Genomic DNA, 22,732 nt, shown 5'->3' with positions numbered 1-22,732 from the left:
AAATAAATCTAACTTAAATTTTGTTTAAAACTCATACTAACTTAACTAATACTAATTTCTAAGGAATGTAAACTATCCAATTGTTGTATGGATTAATAAAGCTTTAATAATAATAATAATGGTCAGTATAAGATGTTGTTAAGTTAATTACGTAATATTAAGACAGAATACCTTTAGTAGGGACTGAATTAACTTGGTATTACATAAGTCTCACAACTTTGAACGGTAGCAGAAATGCCTTGCGTTGGTTTTTTAGACGTTATGTTTTTAATAGCTCATATTTGACACAAAATCATTTATTGATATAGGTAACACAATGTACACTTATGAACGTCAAAAAAGAAATATACATTAAACGCTTGTAATTTTACATTTACTGCCAGTTCTCAAATTAAGGGCGTAGAACGGCAGAACTGGCAATAAACTCTCCGTCATTCTTTTTAATCGCCAAATTTCTTTATAAAAATACTACTTAATGTGATTTAGTTTGTATGATGATAATTGTATTGTACCTACATAGTTAACATATTTAGTATTTCCGTTATCATTGGCTAAATATGTAATAACGAATAAGGAAAAGTAATATTTGATTATTAAAATAAATCATTATGAGGAAACAATGTTGATAAACAATTGTGCCCAACAGAAATACCAGTACTGTGGGCGATGTTTTTCGAATAAGCCGTGTTAAATGGTAAGATTATTTTTATATTACATTATAACAGTTCTTAGAGCTGGAGTAATACAGTGTTTTATTTGGTTATTTTTGTTTGCGATTAAATGCTGCCAGCGTTAAAGGTACATTGCCATAAGGACCATACTTTAAATTTGTATTAGGTACATTGCCACAAGGACCATACTTTTAAATTTGTATTAATGTTTGTATTATTACTATGTAGGTTAAGAAAGTTGTAAATACTGTATAAAACTAGTTTGGTAATTAAAATGAAAACTATAATGGTCTGGTCAGACAGCGGACGGGGCGGGACGGCGCGGCGAAGCGACGCTGGTGGATGTCACACTGCGGACGTGATGATCTTGCAAGTGCCGCGTCGGCCAGATCAGAGGATTTCCCCCTAGATTTAGAGGTTTCTCAACCGAGTTAGGGGCAGAATAGGGGGAAAGAATATTTGAGGGTTTTTTAGGGGAAATTTCAAAAACACGCCAAATACAGTTTTTTTGCTATTGTATATCACGTTCCTGATTTTGGAACTAAATTGAAGTACGAACACGTCATAAGAATAGGATCCGTGTGGTTAACCTTACTAATTGTATGTTCGTTTGAGCTGACAAAGAACTAAGTGATTTTAATTAAATACAAATTCTAAAATTACATGAAAATTCAGTTAACACTATTTGAAGGCATCGGCAGGGGATTTCTGGGGGAAATCAAATTAGATATATTATTATTATTATTGATTTATTAATTATTTATTTTGATTATTTTAACACTTTCGATTAGTTTTTCAACTCTCTCCATGTCCATTTTTGTAGTCAAATACAAAGCTGCCGTCACGCAGTCGTCAGCCGTCACAGCCGTCACTATCTATCTGTTTGACTACTACAACAAACACCCATATAACACAACATGTAGCATCGCGCTCAAGCCCCGTTCGCGGCCCCGTCCCCGTACTTTTCTTGTAATACGGCGTCGCGCCGGCTCTGTGTGGCATGTCCTATATTATTTAGTACATTACAACTGCTCACGTCGCGTCAGCGTCGCGTCGCCGTCCCGCCCCGACCGCTGTTTGACCAAACCTTTTTTTTTATGGCTCTGGCACGATTTGTGCATTAGCCAGCGTCAAGAATAGGATTTTTTAAAATTCGTGTTTGTCTAAATTATAGTAAATTAAATTAAAACTTGCCCTCGAACCGGGAATCGAACCCGGTACCCCTCACCTAGCTGCCACTTAATAAGACCGCTAGGCTATGAGGCCCCTTGACCAAACCTTAAAGATAAAAGGCGCCTGGTAGAACGGTGACCCCAGAGCTGGTGCTTTGCTCGCGAACGAAAATACAGCTCTGTTTCACAGGGACCAAACTTTTTAATTTGTTTTATTTTTCTATTCATCAATTGTTTTTACTATGTACGTTAAGAATATTGTAAATACTATTTTATTTTTCAGATAATGGCGTTTTCCGAAACTTTCACCTTTTTATTTCTAATATCAGCTGTCGTAGCTCGATCGCAAAATTTAAATGGTTTGCATTACACAATTTATATTTCACTAGGCTAGGCTATAGATTATTATTTATATAGCAGGGAATACGGGCAGGAGGCTCATCTATATATATATTTAGGATACCGTCGCCCATAGACAGTCACATAGCCACAGATAGGGCTCGCAAGTGCGTTGTCTTTTAAGAATTGGTACGCTCTTTTCTCAAAGGACCCTAACTCAAATTGGTTGGCTAATTATTAAGTTGCCGGCCTTTAATGATTATTACGCTCTTTTCTTGAAGGACCCTTACTCAAATTGGTTGGCAATTAAGTTGCCGGCCTTTTAAGAATTGGTACGCTGTTTTCTTGAATTTCCCTAAGTTGATTGGTTGGTTAAGTTGAAATTTTACTGGTCAAATGTAGGAGATCATGCTCGCACACACTCACTATTCCGCTCTTATACTACAATGATATGATATGATACAACTAAAGTATGTACAGAACATGCATGTGGGTGTTCAAACACTACCAAACTGCTATCATTGAAGTTTTACTTTGAGAAATAGCTTATTTCAATTTTTCATCTAGGAATCGATCCCTAGTAGGAAGCCTCTAAAATAAGGCCTAAGGCAGTTAATATGATGAAAAACAAATGACGCATAACGAAAGGTTGCGTTCGTTTGTGAATGGAACGAACGTAACAACACTGAGGACGTCAATTTCTATGTAAAAACAATGACTGGCGCTATAACCTTTTTAGGTCTGGGTCTTAGATTTCTGTATCTGTTTAATGATTTGTCGATCTAATAGGCAAGTAGGCCTCCTGTGCCTGACACACGCCGTCGACTTTTTGGGTCTAAGGCAAGTCAATTTCCTCACGATGTTTTCTTTCGCCGTTTGAGCAACTGTTAAATGCGCACATAGAAAGTCCATTGGTGCATAGCCAGAGATCGAACCTACGACCTCAGGTATGAGAGTTGCGTTGAAGCCACTAGGCCAACACTGATCTATATATGTAGTTCTTATATTATGCGAACACTAAACAGTAATAATAATCAATTTAACATACTGAAACCATAAATAAATCAGAATAATCCAGTGGCCCCATAACCATCAGCTGTTCCAGTATTAATATTAAATTCCAAGAAACTCTGCGAGCAAGTGTTACAAGGCAAACAAAATAACAAATACATACCTACTTCTCAAAGGCACGATTCACGATTAAATCTATTACAATTATTTTCAGTAAGGTTTAGAAAAGAGTGCACATTACCAGATGGAAGATCTGGGATATGTGTAGATTATACAAACTGTAAAAATGAGGGGGGAGTTATCGAGCCCGGAGGAATTATAGATTCCAGTGAATTAAGGTAAAACCAAGCCATCACAAACATAACTTAAATACCTCGCAACACAATTCTACTGTAAAAAGTTGTGAGATCCATGTAATTCACTCCACATAAGGATACTTCTTACTTAAGTTAATACGTAATTAGCTAACCTAAGATAATCTTATACCCTATATATAGGACCCTAAGTCGAATTGGTTAGGAAATACTTCAAACTTATAGAATAAATTTCTATGATCTTTATAAACATGATATTATTATGGTCCACTATTTGTTAACGCATTTTTTTTAAATGTCTCAGTAGCAAATTTATTCTTGAATAAAAACTTACAATATTTTAATTTGAACAATTCTCTCGACATGTTTTGATTTCAGAGAAATCACTTAAACATTAAATACTCGTATACGGAGAAATCACTTAATCGTATACTCGACACAGCCACATTTAATAGGTAAATTTGTCGAATAAATGCTCCAACTTAAAACCCATTTTTTTCTATCGTTCTTTACGACTTGTATGTACCCCTAGTAATATTAAGGAGGCGCATGGCTTTAGACCTTTTTTTTTAAAGCTGATAATAATACATGCATGATGTAAATAATAAAAATTTGGTGCTGTTTTAAGGTGAAGCCGTGTTTCGACAAATATGCCGTAAAATAATACTTAAAATAAATAAATAAATAAAATAATTACTGTTTCTATCTTACAATAATACTCATTAATTAATACATGCCTAACATAATTACTTTCTAAATACTTTTCTACTAAATTAAATTTAAATTACTTTCGAAGTACTTACTAAATTAAATTGGTTTAATCATTGTATGTTCGGCAATTGGATGTTTGTCTGGAACAGCTTGTCTGTCGAGAAAGGCCTCCTCTAAAGATTTCCACGTATTCCTGTCTTTTGCTAAACGAGTCCATACCGGACCAGCTATTTTGTTGAAGTTGTCTTCCCATCTTTTCGTTTGCCTACCTCTTTTTCTTCTGGTATCTCTTGGATACCACTCAGTTACTATCCTTGTCCATTTTTCTGTACTTTCTCTCAACATATGTCCGGTCCAACAAAATAATACTTATATATGGATAAAAGCCATATATAGAATACCAGACTTTTCTTTATTTTCCTTTCTCTAACCCGCCATAAATGCAATGTCATCTGCTGACAGCAATAAGTTATTGAGGGTACTTTCGGTGAGTATTTATCAACATTTAACAACTGTGTTGTTACAATACATTTTTCGAGTTTCAGATCAGGCGATGTGTGTAGGGGTGGCTTTAACTGGTGCTGTTCGGAAAGTGATATTACAAAACCCCCGGAAGTTGTGAATAAAGAAGGTATTTTTATAACACTCTAATAACGCTTTCATATCGCTTACATGGGAACAAAGTCGTAAAAGCAGTTTTCAGAAAAAAAAATGCAATATTATTACAAGACTACTAACTAATACTACTATACTGTACTACTGTGCTGTACTACTACTAATACAATTAGACATATAAAACGAAAGCAATTGTTATTCTATTTGACCGTATAAACATTTTAAATAATTATTTGATATTGAGAGCAATAGTGGCTTATCATTTCATCTACACGCAAAACTCGTCGAATAAAGCCGCGTCAGAATTTTTTGAAGAGGTCTATTAGGAGGGTGTGCAATTATTTAATTAATTACAATCTAAAATTCTAATATTTTCGTCTTTAATCAATTTAAAAGGCCATTACCAAAAAAATTAGGATGGCTACGTGCATGTCGATTGTATATTAAATTTCTCATGTAAATAAGTGTCATTTTGTAATGAGAAAATAAAGTTCTTTAAACGTAACACATAAAAAAAATATTGAAATTGTATTATCTATTTTAATTATTTTTTGAAGTTTACCATATCATATGTATATGTTACAAGCTATATCTATATCTATAGTATATGTTACAGGCTATCTTTTCTAAAATATATGACAATTTTAGCTAACAAATGTTACAAAAAAAAACCAGAAAAACAGCGGATATGGCACAATGATTTCTTAAAAATTAATCAGCCCACTACCGAATATATTCAGTTCCGGAAAAGTACTGTTTAATCTGTTATAATCGCGAAGGATTCGAAAGAGAGGTAGCTGAAATCCTAGGTTGGTTTTTGCAGACGTACTTTAGAAAATTTAACTGATTTTAAACATTGGGAATAAATATACATTATGCGGGATTAATAAAGGTATAACCTCTAAACGTTACAAACAAAATTAGACAAAGATATCTAAATTGTTATTGATGGTCAGAATTCATCTTTCAAAGTCTCTCCTAATTGATCTAAACATAGATTATTAGTGAGATATTATATTGAGTTTTTTTTTCCAGAATGTTTTGCTCGCGATGGTGATTTCTGCCCATGGTGTGTTTCTTTATATCGGTAAGATCTGGTAATTTAATTCCTTCTTCAGCCGTACTCTTCATTTCTGAAGGTCGCGTTAGCGCCGCATTAATTCCTTCTCTCTTCTCAGTCTTGGGGAAGCCTTAGCGCCTGGGTGATGGTAAGACCTGCAAGAACCTCAAATCACCTTTATACCAATCTTGTTCCGTTACTGTTCGCGCGAATGTTATATGCGCACACAGAAAGTCCAAATGTGCAGCCGGGAATCGAACTTACCACCTCATGGATGAGAGTCGCACGCTGAAATTAGGCTCTCCTAAAGAGTATCATGGGTTTATTAAAGTGGCAGCGGGGTTCGAACCTACGACCCCAGGAATTCTGGGGCTGGCACTGATGCCCAAGTGTGACAGAAATTACTCCCAAATCTTATGTTTATGATTATTTTTTAATTTTTTAGAGGTGACGAAAATAATGAAAGAGCGGCCGAGCTCTTCTGCGCGGGAGTGCTTATAGGATCTAAAATTGTTTTAACGACTGCCACCTGTCTCGTGGTGTCTGTCTACCAAAATGTTTGGGCTAAAATACCAGATTCGGCAGAACCAGGAAAAATGTATCCAGTTACACACAGAAAACAGCACGACAATTACAACTCAGGTAAGTGGAGACGTGTGGAGGACGAAACGGGGGACTGTTCCGCAACCAGTTTAACCACTAGGTTCCTGGTTCTGGTTCCCAAATTCAGCTAGAATGAAGAGCTTGTACACGCTACACGCTCTAATAATGATATTATGTATTATTAATTTCAGGAACACGCGAGTACGACCTGGCATTACTTACATTAGACGATGAAGTGAAATGGACCGATCAACGAAAAGTTGCCTGTTTAGCTCTGACGTCACCCTTTAAGCCTGTCTGTTTCTCGTTTGGATATGACGCAAATGATAAATTTGTTTCGGTAAGTTCGGAAATATTTTAAAACAGAATAGTCTATATGCGAAAACTATTATTCCCATTGGAAGAATATCGCCAGGTTTTCCTGTTTTTGGGTTTTGACTTTGTAGCGCTTCCTGTGTTGTTGATTGGCGAATCAAGTGTGATTTTTTCACATTTAATATAAATTAGCCTTCGTCACTATGGTTCGGGCTGATCACCTAATTTAAAAAAAAGTGCGTGCGTACAAAGTACACGTAAAACTTCTTAGTAAATTAATTATTAAGGTAAAAGCCCCAACAGATGATCATGTACCAGTATATGACCACTCCATGTAATTGTATATCTAATATCTATATTCACACTGTTTACACTCTGTATAGGTGCTAATGAAAATATAAATTACTCAAAAATCTGCGTTTACTGCACAAGACGTTATGCGACAGAATTGCCATCTAAAGTTCTAATATGTAACTACTAAACGAATACATCAACCAATAGCGTGTATTTTTTCTCTATCTCCCTTACTCTTTGTCTCAATCTTTCTTACTATGGTTCTCTCCCACCTCTCACTCCATGGCACTGTGCGTGATGCGACGTTCGCTCTATCTCACTCTCTCTCTCGATCTTACTCACTTGCTTGCTTCCTACTCTCCCTCCATGGTTATTAGCTACGTTCGCCCTTTCTCACTCTCAAAAAATTTACCCTCGTGCACCTAAAGAAGTTTCACTTCAAAAAAATTAAGCAGGCAAAGATGTCAGATGCGCTAGCATGCAATCATTTTTTGGTTTTCCATGCGTTTCTATTTAAAAAACAAATTGTATTAGCATTATCTACTACACTTTATTCATTTTATTTTCTCTTTTCAGACATTAGTTAAAATTACTAAAGGCAGCTGTATACCGGGAGCTGGTGAAACTGATGACGTCTCATGTGGTAAAAGTATTGATGATGGACCATGTTTTGTGGCCACTGGAGCTCCTGTGATTTGTGAGGAGCAGGTAATAGATTTGTTTAATATTACTTACAGGTCAAAATTTGATGCAACATATTTTTAAACTACGAGGGTTCAATAAATAGTGGTATTGTGATATTTTCTCCTGGGATAGCCAAGACATTAAAAAAATCAGTGGCACAACAACCTTTTTAGGTTTCAGATTTCTGTTTCATGATCAATTGTCAATCTAATAGGCAAGTAGGTGATCAGCGTTCTGTGCCGCCAGCCGTCCACTTTTTGGTTCTAAGGCAAGATGGTATCCTCACGATGTTTTCCTTCACCGTTCGAGGCGAATATTAAATGCGCACATAGAATGTTCCATAGAGCACCTACGACCTCATTGATGAGAGTCACACGCTGAAGTTTGTTTTTAAAAGGGTTTTGTTTGCGTCGTGTCGGAACGTGTTCTTTAAAATGGATAAAATTGAAGATTGTCTGGTATAAAAACTCAGTTTGAAAATTTTAATTCTTTGGCCGCAACTCAAAATCGATAAGCAAAAAATATTTCCAAAATACAGGAAATTCACGTGGTGCGTAGAAACAAGGTCCTAAATCATTGTCTTTCTTTCAGCCTAACAAAATGACGGTATATGGCATCGCTCGAAGCCCCTGTAGAAAGTCTGCAGCTCAATTTGGTGCTATTAATCTATCCTCACAGTGGCTTGCAGATGAACTGAAGGGTTATGGCCTTAGTGAAGAGCATTTTTTGCTACAATAGTCAATATAAGTTATAGATCAAGTTCAACGGTAATTCAATGCTTTGAAAATTAAAGTGATACCATGTTGTTAAAAAATCTGTAATTTTATGTATCTTTACTGTTAATTTTTAAGTCTTTACTCCGAAAACATCAAATTTTAATAATAAAACCGAATACCAAATACTCATAATATTGCTTGTTTTTTTTTTTTACTGTAATATAATAGGTAGTTCTTCCATTACACCGTTGCGATTCTGTAACTCACCGCTGCTGCGAAAACCGCTGTGAGAGTTCGAAAAGTGAGTTACAAAATCGCAAGGCAGGAAGGTTTTATACGATTCATTATCGCTAAAAATAATATAATTAGTTATTTCATCCTATATTCGATTCTTAAAGTTATGATAAACCTTTTAGATTGACAAAATATATAGAGTTCCTTTTTTTAAATAGTGTAGTGTCTATTGCTTAGGACCAATAGATAGCAAATCTATTGTATATCATATATCTTAATCATAGGTATGTATATTCATTGATATTCTTAAATAAAAAGTAATTTATTAAAAAATATTTTATTTATTTTGTTTTCACAAATCCAGCAATTTTTTAGACTATTTTTTTATCTCTATGTAGTTTCTTTTGTTTCTTCTCTAAAAACATTTTGGAATGCACACCTAATTTTCGATATTTAATAAATTAAAGATCAGTTGCTTCTTTCTCTCTGATTTCTCCTTTTTTCTTAAATCCCCATAAATATCTTCCAGAGTTCGCGCTCTCGTCTCAGGTATACATAGAATAAACAGAAATAAAGAAGCAGAAGCAAAAAAATAAAAATATTCCAATTTCCATAGTCAATGGTTTCGAGAGGAGGAGTTGCAAAAAGTCCGAGAAGGAAGCAATAGACATTGTTTCACCCATAACTGTCCCACGGTACTAAAACAAAAAAAAATTGAATTGAAGCACGTGAATATCATCCCATTGAGTAACTTCCAACTTTGACTTGGTTTATTACGTCAGCGAATCGGACAACATCTATTTTTCATCCCCCTAAATGCTAAGGGTGGTCCACCCCAAATTAATTATTTATTTTTTCTTGATACAGTACACGAAAATACATACAACGCTTAATTTTCACCTCTCTACGATCAACCCCTATTTTATTATAGTAGATAGTTATGAAAAATGTTACCTAGAAATAATATACATGGCAAGATAACGTTTGCCAGGTCAGGTCAATATACGCGATAAAAACGTTTTTATTTTCTCTCTATTTGTGTTAATGTTTTCATTTAGTTTTTTGTATTAATTGTATTTTATATCTCTTTAAGGACTGTACTGTAGTCCTTTAGGCACGAAGGTTAAACCTCTTTTAAAGTGGATTTTAGTGATTTCTGTACTTTTATTTATAAAGGTATATAAGAATTAAAAAATGCAATCTTTATCTAAATCTCAGCTGTCTCTTTTAATTTCAGAGTTAGGGTCTGTTTTTACAATGTACGGATAAGTTCCGAATTAGCTATTTATTACTGGTATTGGTAGGATAAACACTATTGTTGCGTTTCACGACTGTCATATAGCGCTATTCGTCTCATAAAGTCCGTCATAAGTTATGAAGTGTCAAATAGCACAATTTATCTTTCAAATAATTTATGTGTTGCTTAGCTATTTGGTACTTGATCCATACATTGTGAAACAGACCCTTAATCTGGAGGCACGGGGTCGCCCGCCAAGTCGAGTTAAAACGCGGCACTGCCATACTAACGTTTTCTTGAAGCCATTTTCAACCCCCTATAACTTCGTGGTAGATAAAATTAGAAGCCTGAATTTTACATATTAATCTTACAATACTTATACGTTTTAAAGAAATTGATGGTCAAAATCGAACTTATCAATCTAATCTCTACTATATAAAAATAAGTCGGGTTTTCCTTCCTGACGCTATAACTCCAGAACGCACGAACCGATTTCCACGGTTTTGCATTCTGAAAAATTCAGGAAATTTCAACAGAAAAGCGAGATCACCAAACGAAATGTTACATAAAACGAAGCCATCTGGTGGCGAAACGGAGTTCGCCGAGTTTGCTAGTTTAATATAATAATATGTGACATGTTGCCATGCGATGGCCAAGTCAATGTTCAAAACAAAAGATTTGTTATATTGATATGGTCAGTATAACATGTTGTTAGGCTAATTACGTAATATTAAGACAGAAGGTAGCTTAAGTAGGGACTGAGTTAGCTTGGTATTACATAAGTTTCACAACTTTTAACGGTAGCAGAAATGCCTTGTGTTGGTTTTTTTGAAGTTATGTTTTTGATGGCATACTATTTGACGTGAAGGGAAAAAATAATATCGAATTCTAATTCTAAAATAATTTATTCATATAGGTAACACAATGTACACTTATGAACGTCAATAAATAAATATATATGAAATGCTTTTAATTTTACATTTACTGCCAGTTCTCAAATCAAGGGCGTAGAACGGTAGAACTGGCAATGAACACTCCGCCACTCTACGCCACGTCACATACTCTTTAATCGCCAAGTTTGTTTATAAAAATAGTACTTTTGTTACGTGATTTAGTTCTTATGTGATGTTAATTGTATTGCACATAATTTACATCTTGAGTATTTCCGTTATCACTGGCTAAATATGTAAGAATTGCGAATAAGGAAAAGTAATATTTGATTATTAAAATAAATCATTATGAGGAAATAATGTTGATAAACAATCGTGCGCATCAATTTGCCAACCAGAAATACCAGTTCTGTGGGAGATGTGTTTCGAATAAGCCGTGTTAAATGGTAAGATTATTTTTATATTACATTATAACAGTTCTTAGCGCTGGAATAATACAGTGTTTTATTTGGTTATTTTTGTTTGCGAGGAAATGCTGCCAGCGTTAAAAGTACATTGCCACAAGGACCATACTTTTAAATTTGTATTAATGCTCTTTTTATTCATTTACAATTATTTTTATTATTACTATGTAGGTCAAGAAAGTTGTAAATACTGTATAAAACTAGTTTGGTAATTTAAATGAAAACTATAATTGTAGATTTTAGTGTCAAATTTAAAAATAGAATCCATTTCGAAACTAAAAAGTGAAACCGGAAATCATCGAGATCCAGTGTATTATCCATTTCCGGTTATCGCAATTATTGAGGATGCATAGTTACCATTTTTTTGAGAAAAGTGTTTTTATTAATTGTGTATATGAATGAATGTATTGCTAAAATATTAGAAACTTCGTTTTTAAACGAACTTAAAACTACAAATTAAGTATTATTATTAATTTGTATTATACGTGAAGGCTAAAATTATTATAGAAACATTTAGAGTTTGATCTTTCATTAAAGTCCTTTTAAAGATTTATTTTAATCAAATTCCCAATTTAATATTCAAACAAAAATGCTTCTTGTAAAAATTTTAGTATCAAGCCAAAAATCGTCTTTTTCCTCAGACTAACAAAATCTCAATCTTACAATTAAATACAGTCAGTTTTGACAGAATTAACAAATTAGAAATATAATCGTTTCTTCTTTGGAGTAGAGACTCTTGCGCCGGCCGTAGGGTTCTAGTGCACAGGTGCTAATTAAAGATAAAAGGCCTCGGTGACCCCAAAGCTGGTGCTTTGCTCACCAACGAAAATACAGCTCCGTGTCACAGGGACCAAACTATTAATTTGTTTTATTTTTCTATTCATCAATTGTTATTATTACTATGTAGGTTAAGAATATTGTAAATACTATTTTATTTTTCAGATAATGGCGTTTTCCGAAACTTTGACCTTTTTATTTCTGATATCAGCTGTCGTAGCTCAATCGTCTGGTCCAAACTTGACGCCAAATTTTAATGGTTTGCATTACACAATTTATACCAATTCACATTTCACTAGTTAGGCTATAGATTTTTATTTATATAGCAGGGAATACGGCCCATAGACAGTCAAATAGACATAGGGCTCGCATGTGCGTTGCCTTTTAAGAATTGGTACGCTTTTTTCTCGAAGGACCCTAAGTCGAATTGGTTGGCAATTAAGTTGATAGCCTGTAATAATTGGTACCCTCTTTTCTTGAAGGATCATTCAAATTGGTTGGCAATTAAGTTGCCGGCCTCTTAAGAATTGGTACGCTGTTTTCTTAAAGGACCCAAGTCGAATTGGTTGGCAATTAAGTTGATAGCCTGTAATAATTGGTACGCTGTTTTGTTGAAGGATCGCGATTGTTCCTTTTATTAGGGTTGGCTGGAGCGATTTCTTCCAGCCAACCCTAATAAAAGGAACAATAAAAAAAAAGAAACACCTACAGAGGGTAAACTACAAGAAATGCATAATTAATTAACAAAAAGATACTAAAAATAACAAGCAACTATAACTAAAATTAAATTAAATTAAATCTAAAGAAAAAATATAAATAATAGTATGTATAAGCAGACATGTAAAAGCTCTGCCAAAGGTAAAAAATTACGAGGCAGAAAAGAAATGATCAAAAAGAAGATTTTTAAATAAATTTAAAGACTGAGCTCGTCTGATATGAATAGGTAAGGTATAAATCCATAGCAGGATACTTTGCATGGTGAAGGAGGAGTGATAGAACTCAGTTTTATGAATGGGAGTTTCAAGAATTAGATTGTCTAAGGAACGCAAATCAAAACTACCGCCAGAGATTAACATAAAATTTTGCTCAAAGTAACTAAATAAAAAGCATTCGGCGTTTAATTCAGTTTTGTACCGCGAAACACTGTATCGTTCGTCTCATCTCACGCGAACTTCAGGCATACATCACTAGTATATATACTAGTATATATATAATAGTATCAATCGCTTATACTGGGAATAAATAAGTCGCAACTGCGTTTCTCTGTGAATACAAAACATTTATTTACAAAAGAAATATCTATTAATTTACATTTAATCAAAAAATATATATTTACGAATTATTCACTCACCTGTAAATACAAAAGAAACAACATTTAAAGCCTTCTACAACATTTAAAAAAACTTATTCTAGGTTTTATAAAGTAAAATAATTTAATGAAAAAATTAAAATATCTTATGGCGCGTCTAAACGGGCCATGTTTTGCTGCAATTGATGGCTGCACTGTTGGCCACTAATTGCCCGTCCATTACAAAAATATTTTAATGCAGCTGATGGCCGAACAATATATGGCTGGGCAATGTGTTGCAATAGTATAGCCCATGATGCAGACTCCTAAACGGGCTACACAAACCGGCAACAATGGCTGACGAAATCACACTTGTCGCAGCAGCTTATATTGTTTTAAAAAAGAAACAGAAAAAGAAGAGATTGTGGATTCGACCTTACTTAAATAGGCGTGAAACTGTAGACAATTTGAGTCTAGAAATAAGTCTTGATAATAAATTATTCAAGAACTAGAATGTCAAAAGTAGTCATTTTTACGTAGTAATCTAACGTCAAATACAGCTGATCGCAAAACACAGAATAAAGCAACAGGCACACTTCACTCAAAGCAAACGTCATGTCGCGTAGAAAAGGATACACTATGCCATAACAAAGAGAGTGACTGAAACAACAAGAAAACTGGCTGTGCAATATTGCAGTTGAATTCGATAGCCTAGCGATCGTCCGGCCACCCATCGGGGCAACATCGGCCATATGTGGCTATACAAAACATGTTTGGCTATATGGCCGGGACATTACTGCAATATTGCATAGTGTGGCTGCTATTGTTTGCAATGATGCCGGCCACAGTGTTGCAGCCATCAATTGCAGCAAAACATGGCCCGTTTAGACGCGCCATTACATATATTATGTCAAGTGACATAAATTAAACATCGTCGATCAGACGGCAAAAACAACATTACAAAAGAGTTTATATAAAATACAATATAGACAAGAGTTTGTATAGGAAAATATATTATGTTTTCCTTACATATATACTAGTATATATCATCATCTATAGGGCGGGCGGAGGGAGACACGCGGGTGAAATCATGAACTTTGCTTGCCTAATGCGCGCTTAACACTCGTTGGAGAAAGGCATGCCTTTGCCCCAAAAATCGACGGCATACAAAATAACAAATACATACATTATTAGTCGACCTCTCAAAGGCACGATTCACGATTAAATCAATTGCAATTATTTTCAGCAAGGTTTAGAAAAGAGTGCACAATATCAGATGGAAGATCTGGGATATGTGTAGATTATACAAACTGTAAAAAGGAGGGAGGAGTTATCGAGCGCGGAGGAATTATAGATTCCAGTGAATTAAGGTAAAACCAAGCCATCACAAACATAACTTAAAAACCTCGCAACACAATTCTATTGTAAAAAGTTGTGAGATCCATGTAATTCAGTCCACTTAAGGATACTTTTTTCTTAAGTTAATACGTAATTAGCTAACCTAAGATAATCTTATACCAATTTAAAGAAATCATCATAGTACATAAAATCTAACAAACATCAGTTTCTTAGTATTGTCTTTGATTGACATAACTTTTACACATTTAAATAAAAAATAAAAAAAACTTTATTGACCGAATTGAAGTTATGTATTATTATAAATTTACAACTATTTAGCATAATTTTAAATTTATCCGACGTTTCGCGTGCTTTACAGAAAAAAGTATCACAGCTGCAGAGAAAGTTGCATTTATTTCCCCGGAATTGGTATCGACTAAAAGAAATCAGTTTCTTAGTTTTTATTATGAGATTATAAACGGGCTGTTTCAACGTGGATTTTGGAATACGGGAGGCTCAGTTTACGAAAAGTCTAGAGTTCTATTATTGTAACAAAAAAAAAACGGCCCATGTCGCCCATGGGCACTCACATTGCCGGCCGTTTAAGAACTGGTAAATTCTTTTCTTGAAGGACCCTAAGTCGAATTGGTTAGGAAATACTTCAAACTTATAGAATAAATTTCTATGATCTTTATAAACATGATATTATTATGGTTCCAGTGGATTACATTAGTAATATTTGGTCAACCTAATAGTTAGGTTAGGTGAGGTCAAAGCTAAAAATTTCTACCTTCTTTTATTCGTTTCTCAAATCATGATGCTTAAATTAATTTCTATGGGGTTACAGAGTATGCGCCAACACATTATTGCATTGTACACCATTGCCGAGTGTTGAACATATGTAGACAAAAATTCAATTTCATCTGCCGACACCAATAAGTTATGGTACCTTTCGGTGACTATTTATCAACATTTAACAACTGTGTTGTTACAATAGATTTTTCGAGTTTCAGATCAGGCGATGCGTGTAAGGGTGGCTTAAACTGGTGCTGTTCCGAAAGTAATATTACAAAACCCCCGGAAGTTGTGAATAAAGAAGGTATTTTTATAACACGGTACTCTTATAACGCTTTCATATCGCTTACATGGGAACAAAGTCGTAAAAGCAGTTTTCAGAAAAAAAATTGCAGTGCTATTATTACAAGACTACTAACTAATACTATACTGTACTACTGTACTGTACTACTGCTAATTAGTTATTTCAACTATGTGTTTGCTTGTTGTTCCCACGAGAATGTAAGTGCGTGCTACTATTTCACTATGCCTCCTGCTGGTAGAGGACAAGTCTTTGTTTTTAATTTATGTTATTATTATTAATTACTTAAGATGTCATGTAGAACACGGTGTAATGGTTGCAGCTCCTTACAAAGATTGTGTAAAACCAAAAACTTTGCGATTAAAAAGAGTGGCGGATTCTTCTCTTCCGTTCTACGCCCTTGATTTGAGAACTGGCACTAAATGTAAACTTAAAAGCATTTCATATACATTTTTTTTAAGATCATAAGTGTATAATGTGTTACCTATATGATTAAATGATTTTTGAATTTTAATTTCAATACAACTCAGCCTACAGGTCTTTTAAACGGGAAATCGGTAAATTTAGAGCATATTGCTAGGTTTGGCGACAAATTGACCTCCCTTCGGGAACTTGAGCGTTCTGGTCTCTGGCCAAAGCTGTTCAAGGGGATTTCATTTCTAATACATGCAGAGTTTCATCATTGGACGTCAAGGCAGAATATAAATTTTCATCCGTATCACCTCGACGTCGGTCGTTCCACAAGTGATCGTTTTTAAGGCAGTTTTTGCGCGCAGCACCACTATGTGGAACCAGCTGCCCACTGAAGTATTTCCTACAAAAAAACAGCGTACCAATTCTTCTTAAAGATAGCCTTCTGGCTATGTGTCGCATCGCTTAACATAGCCTCCTGACATTTTTTTAATACTCTCTGCCTAAAATTATGACCAACAACTTTGTTTATAGCAGCTCATAATTAAAAAGATTTTAAATAATTATTTGAGAGGTCTATTAATATATTCGTCGTTAATCAATTTAAAAGGCCATTAAACAAAAAAAATTAGGACGGCTACTGATGGACACGTGCATCTCGATCGTGTATTAAGTTTCTCATGTAAAAAAGGATCATTTAGTAATGAGAAAATAAAGTTCTTTAAACGTAACACATAAAAAATAAATATTGAAATTGTTTTATCTATTTATTTATTTATTGAAGTTTACCATATCATACGTATATGTTACAAACTATATCTACAGTATATGTTACAAGCTATCTTTTCTAAAATCTATGACAATTTTAGCTAACAAATGTTCCAAAAAAAAACCAGAAAAACAGCGGATATGGCACAATGATTTCTTAAAAATTGATCAGCCCACAAACAATATTAGAGAAACATAACAAAACTTTTATTGAAGAAAGTCATCTTTCGAAATCTCTCCTAATTGAACTGAAATGAGATTATTAGTGAGACATTATATTCAGTTTTTTTTTCCAGAATGTTTTGCTCGCGATGGTGATTTCTGCCCATGGTGTGTTTCATTATATCGGTAAGATCTGGTTATTTAATTCCTTCTTCGGCCGTACTCTTCATTTCTGAAGGACGTGTTAGCGCCGCATTAATTCCTTCTCTCTTCTCAGTCATGGGGAAGCCTTAGCGCCTGGGTGATGGTAAGACCTGTGAGAACCTCAAATCACCTATATACCAATCTTGTTCCGTCACTGTTCGAGCGAATGTTATATGCGCGCAAAGTCCATAGGTGCAGCCGGGAATCGAACTTACGACCTCAGGGATGAGAGTCGCACGCTGAAATTAGGCTCTCCTAAAGAGTGGGTTTATAAAAGCGGCAGCTAAATAGGCATCTCCTGGACAGGCAAGCTCACTTTATATTAGATGAGATTGCGGCTAAAACGTTTGCCTGGTTTGTCTTGTCTTTGTATAGACAAAAACTCCATTGGTGTATGGGGTTCGAACCTACGATCAGGAATGCAGCCCTGCGATTCTGTAACTCACTTTTCGAACTCACACAGCGGTTTTCGCATCGGCGGTCACTCTGAAATCAGTCGTGAAACAGTCATTTTATGATTCGGCAGTCTGAAAAGGTGGGGGCTTGTAGTTTATTGTTTATGGCTGGGGCTGGCAGCCCAAGTGTGACAGAAATTAATCTTATGTTTATGTTTATTTTTTTTTATTTTTTAGAGGTGACGAAAATAATGAAAAAGCGGCCGAGCTCTTCTGCGCGGGAGTGCTTATAGGATCTAAAATTGTTTTAACGACTGCTACCTGTCACGTTGTGTCTGTCTACCAAAATGTTTGGGCTAAAATACCAGATTCAGCAGAACCAGGAAAAATGTATTCAGTTACACACAGAAAACAGAACGACAATTACAACTCAGGTAAGTACAAGTGAGGGACGAAACGGGGGACTGTTCCGCAACCAGTTTAACCACTGGGTTCCTGGTTCTGGTTCCCAAATTCAGCTAGAATACCTTTTAAGAGCATCTTCTTCCATCAGTAAGTTCGCAAACCATCCACCATATTCGAGATTGTTAACGAAATATTTTAGTTTTACACATACCAATACATATTATATATATAAAAGAAATACAAACACAATCACTTTAATCAAAAATTGTCCCAAGTCATTGCTTAAGCTACAAGTTGCTGTCCAAACAAATACAAGACATAAAATATGAGACAATCCAACTAAATGCCTAAGACACCAGTGATATTCCAAAAGAAAACTTTGAAATTTTATTTGGGAAGTACCTTAGACGTGGGAATCGGAGGTGGCAGGCTATAGTTTTGTATTTTTCGATCTAGATTATAATGACAGTATTAAAATAAATCAGTGGCGCTACAACCTCTTTAGGTCTTGTCCTAGATTTTTGAATCTGTTTCATGAACATTTTAAATCTAATAGGCAAGTAGGTTATCAGCCTCCAGTGCCTGACACACGCCGTCGACTTTTTGGTTCTAAGACATGTCGGTTTTCTCACGGTGTTTTCCTTCACCGTTCGAGCAAATGTTAAATGCGTGTTTTTAAGTCTTTTTTCTTTTTTAGTGGTCTAGTTTTTGTATTGCCCCTCTTAGGGTAAACTCCTCCATATTTTTCCATTTGTCTTTGTCTTGAGCAACATTCATCCAGTTTTTCCACGCTAGTTCTATAATGTCATATTATGTTCATCTTTTCTTTTGTCGTCCTATACATCTCTTTTCAGTAGGTCCAGTCCATTTTATTTCTAGTGTCCATCTTTTGTCCCGCACTCTAGCCTGACCTGCCTATTTCCATTTCAGCCTTAGAGCGTGTACACGCTACACGCTCTAATAATTACATATTATGTGTTTTTAATTTCAGGCTCACACGAGTACGACCTGGCATTATTTACATTAGACGATGAAGTGAAATGGAACGGTCAACGAAAAGTTGCCTGTTTAGCTCTGACGTCACCCTTTAAGCCTGTCTGTTTCTCGTTTGGATATGACGCAAATGATAAATTTGTTTCGGTGAGTTCGGAAATATTTTAAAACAGAATAGTCTATTTGCGAAAAGTATTATTCCTATTGGAAGAATATCAGAAGAATAGAAGGCTGCATAAAACGAGTAATTCTTTAGTATACGTTTTTTCAACAAAATCCCTAGTGACATACAAGCGTTGTCAATAAATAAATTTAAATCGTACATTAAAGTAAAACTGCTTGCTAAGGCTTATTATAATATAAATGAATATTTAAACGATCCTAGTGCTTGGATATGAGTTGCTCCAGTATATATTATAGGTAACACGACTGAATCTCTCGGCTGCATTTCCAGACTCTGGGGCGATCGTCAACATCCACGACTGTTTTAATGTAAAGTGGGAACAAACCGTGATCCATGTGGTATCCAATTATTTCAGTACTATTATCAATACTATTATTATTATGTAGCCAAGTCCACATTTCATGTCATGCTCGCTTAAATGTCATTGCTTGTGGCGGCGTCCATGCGTCGGGTTGTCTCTCTCCCTAAAATATGGCGAGGGGGCCGATGGCTGGCCATGCGTCATACTCGTGAACGGGTGCTACTTGTGGTGACTGGTCGTACTTGAATTCGTGTATGCGGTGATGTTAATTATTTCGACTATGTGTTTGCGTGTTGTTCCCACGTGAATGTAAGTGCGTGCTCCTATTTCACCATGCCTCCTGCTGATAGGGGACAAGTCTTTGTTTTTAATTTATGTTATTATTATTAATTACTTAAGATGTCACGTGGAACATGGTGTAATGGTTGCAGCTCCTTACAAACGTTGTGTAAAAAAAAAACATGGCGATTAAAAAGAGTGGCGGAGAGTTTATTGCCAGTTCTTCTCTTCCGTTCTACGCCCTTGATCTGAGAACTGGCAGTAAATGTAAAATTAGAAGCATTAATATGTATTTCTTTAATGATGAATCACAAGTGTACATTGTGTTACCTACGTGAATAAATGATTTTTGAATTTGAATTTGAATGTGAATATCGCCAGGTTTTCCTGTTTTTGGGTTTTGTCTTTGTAGCGCTTCCTGTGTTGTTGATTGGCGAATCAACTGTGATTTTATCACAATTTATATTAATTCGCTTTCGTCACTATGGTTCGGGCTGATCACCTAATTAAAAAAAAAGTGCGTGCGTACAAAGTACACATGTCAGAAGTGAAACTTCTTTGTAAATTAATTATTAAGGTAAAAGCCCCAACGATCTTGTACCAGTATATGATCACTCCGTTTATTTGTATATTCACACTGTTTACAAACTGTATACGTGCTAATGATAATATAAATAACTAAAAAATCTGCGTTTACTGCACAAGACGTTATGCGACAGAATTGCCATCTAAAGTTCTAATATGTAACTACTAAACGAATACATCAACCAATAGCGTGTATTTTTTCTCAATCTTTCTCTCCATGGCACTGTGCGTGATGCGACGTTCGCTCTATCTACTCTCTCTTAATCGGTCTCAAACGCTCTCTCCCTAACAAAAACGCTGCACATCTACGTGACGCTAATATTATTATAATTGCATTTCATACGTAAAAAATTACGTTAATCATTTTTGGTTCTCCATGCGTTATCATTTAAAAATTAAATTGTATTAGCATTACTACACTTTATTCATTTTATTTTCTCTTTTCAGACATTAGTTGAAATTACTAAGGGTAGTTGTACACCGGGAGCTGGTGAAACCGTTGACGTCTCATGTGGTAAAACTATTGATGATGAACCATGTTTTGTGGCCACTGGAGCCCCTGTGATTTGTGAGGAGCAGGTAATAGATTTGTTTAATATTACTTAGAGGTCAAAATATGATGAAACATATTTTTAAACTACGAGGGTTCAATAAATAGTGGTATAGGTATGTTAACTAAAGCTGGCGGCTTCAACACATTTACACTTTGTGCTTGTGTAGTGTCTGTGAATAAGCGCAAGACGTGATGTCAAACTGAAATACAATCATAAATACATCATGAATAGACTGTCCGTCTACTGTCTAAACATACTGTATGAGAAATTGCATTAGTGTGAGTTCTGTGAACCCGCCAGCTTTCGATAACCGACCTATAATGCAATATTTTCTCCTGGGATTTTTTTGTAGTCTGCCATAGCCAAGACATTAAAAAATCAGTGGCACTACAACATTTTTAGATCTGGGAATCAGATTTCTGTATCTGTTTCATGATTATTTGTCAATCTAATAGGCCGCCACGCCGTCGACATTTAGGTTCTAAAGCAAGACGGTGTCCTCACGATGTTTTCCTTCACCGTTCGAGCGAATGTTAAATGCCCAGATAGAAAGTTCCATAGGTGAACAGCCGAGGTGCACCTCATTGATGAGAGTCGCACGCTGAAGCTACTAGTCCATACTGCGCTGCTGGAAGCTCGTACATTATTACATTCTCTTTTGTTTTCAAAAAAAAATTTTTTTCGGAACCTTATCTTAAAAATGGGTAAAATTTAAGTTTGTCTTGTATAAAAATATCTCAGTTTGAATTTTACTACGGTGTTGATAAAGCAAGTCTAGCTCACATGAGGGGTTCATGCTCCTCCATATTTTAAGAAGTCCCTTGGCCGCAACTCAAAATCGATAAGTAAAAAAATATTTCCAAAATACAGGAAATTCATGTGGTGCGTAGAAGCAAGATCCTAAATCATTGTCTTTCTTTCAGCCTAACAAAATGACGGTGTATGGCATCGCCCGAAGCCCCTGTAGAAAGTCAGCAGCTCAATTTGGTGCTATTAATCTATCGTCACAGTGGCTTGCAGATGAACTGAAGGGTTATGGCCTTAGTGAAGCGCATTTTTTGCTACAAAAGTCAACCTAAGTTATAGTTAATAAAAATAATAATAAATCGTTTATTTGCCAAGATACAGTTAGATCGAACAACAACAAGAATCCGCAAAATCAGCCATATATAAATAGGCATTCAAATGTCATATAAATTTTTTGCAATGTCATATAATAAGAACATTAACATAATATTAGAAGTTAAGTCATTTATAATTGTTAAACTTATGGTCTAAATACTCGCTCACGCTATAAAAGCACCTTGACTTTCTATTTATTTTTAAGTCTTTACTACGAAAACATCAAATTTTAATAATAAAACCGTATACCAAATACTCATAATATTGCTTGTTTTAATTATTTTAATCCACGGTGATAAACGTGAAAGTACTTCTGGTTTATTACTTACTAATACATTTTTATGACTATTTCTTCTTTTGGTTCTTCTATTACAGGAAGGTTTTTTACGATTCATTATCGCTAAAAATTATATAATTAGTTATTTCATCTTATTTACCCTATATTCGATTCTTAAAGTTATGATAAACCTTTTAGATTGACAAATATGGAGTTCCTATTTTTTTAATAGTGTAGAGTCTATTGCTTGACCAATAGATAGC

The 22,732-nt window shown here is 35.0% G+C and overlaps 2 protein-coding genes across 2 annotated transcripts; both read left to right on the top strand.

Moving 5' to 3' along the window:
• The first annotated feature begins 584 nt into the window (after positions 1–584).
• On the top strand, positions 585–8,699 carry LOC125059603 (trypsin iota-like). The gene is made up of 9 exons (XM_047664084.1): positions 585–694; positions 2,127–2,202; positions 3,408–3,531; positions 4,764–4,849; positions 5,869–5,920; positions 6,339–6,535; positions 6,688–6,836; positions 7,682–7,813; positions 8,381–8,699. Exons 1-9 carry the CDS (start codon positions 692–694, stop codon positions 8,525–8,527), a joined length of 966 nt encoding a protein of 321 aa, XP_047520040.1. The 5' UTR covers positions 585–691; the 3' UTR covers positions 8,528–8,699.
• Positions 8,700–11,160: 2,461 nt separating this feature from the next.
• LOC125059602 (ovochymase-2-like) lies at positions 11,161–22,175 on the top strand. The gene is made up of 9 exons (XM_047664083.1): positions 11,161–11,312; positions 12,273–12,366; positions 14,642–14,765; positions 15,747–15,832; positions 17,305–17,356; positions 18,007–18,203; positions 19,166–19,314; positions 20,964–21,095; positions 21,994–22,175. The coding sequence occupies exons 1-9, from the start codon at positions 11,310–11,312 to the stop codon at positions 22,147–22,149; spliced, it is 993 nt and encodes a 330-aa protein (XP_047520039.1). The 5' UTR covers positions 11,161–11,309; the 3' UTR covers positions 22,150–22,175.
• The last annotated feature ends 557 nt before the right edge of the window (positions 22,176–22,732 follow it).

This window comes from Pieris napi, chromosome 20, assembly GCF_905475465.1.
Source record: "Pieris napi chromosome 20, ilPieNapi1.2, whole genome shotgun sequence".
NCBI classification, from domain to species: Eukaryota; Metazoa; Arthropoda; class Insecta; order Lepidoptera; family Pieridae; genus Pieris; species Pieris napi.
The sequence above is the reverse complement of the archived record's forward strand: the minus strand, read 5'-3'. Positions and strand labels throughout refer to the sequence as shown.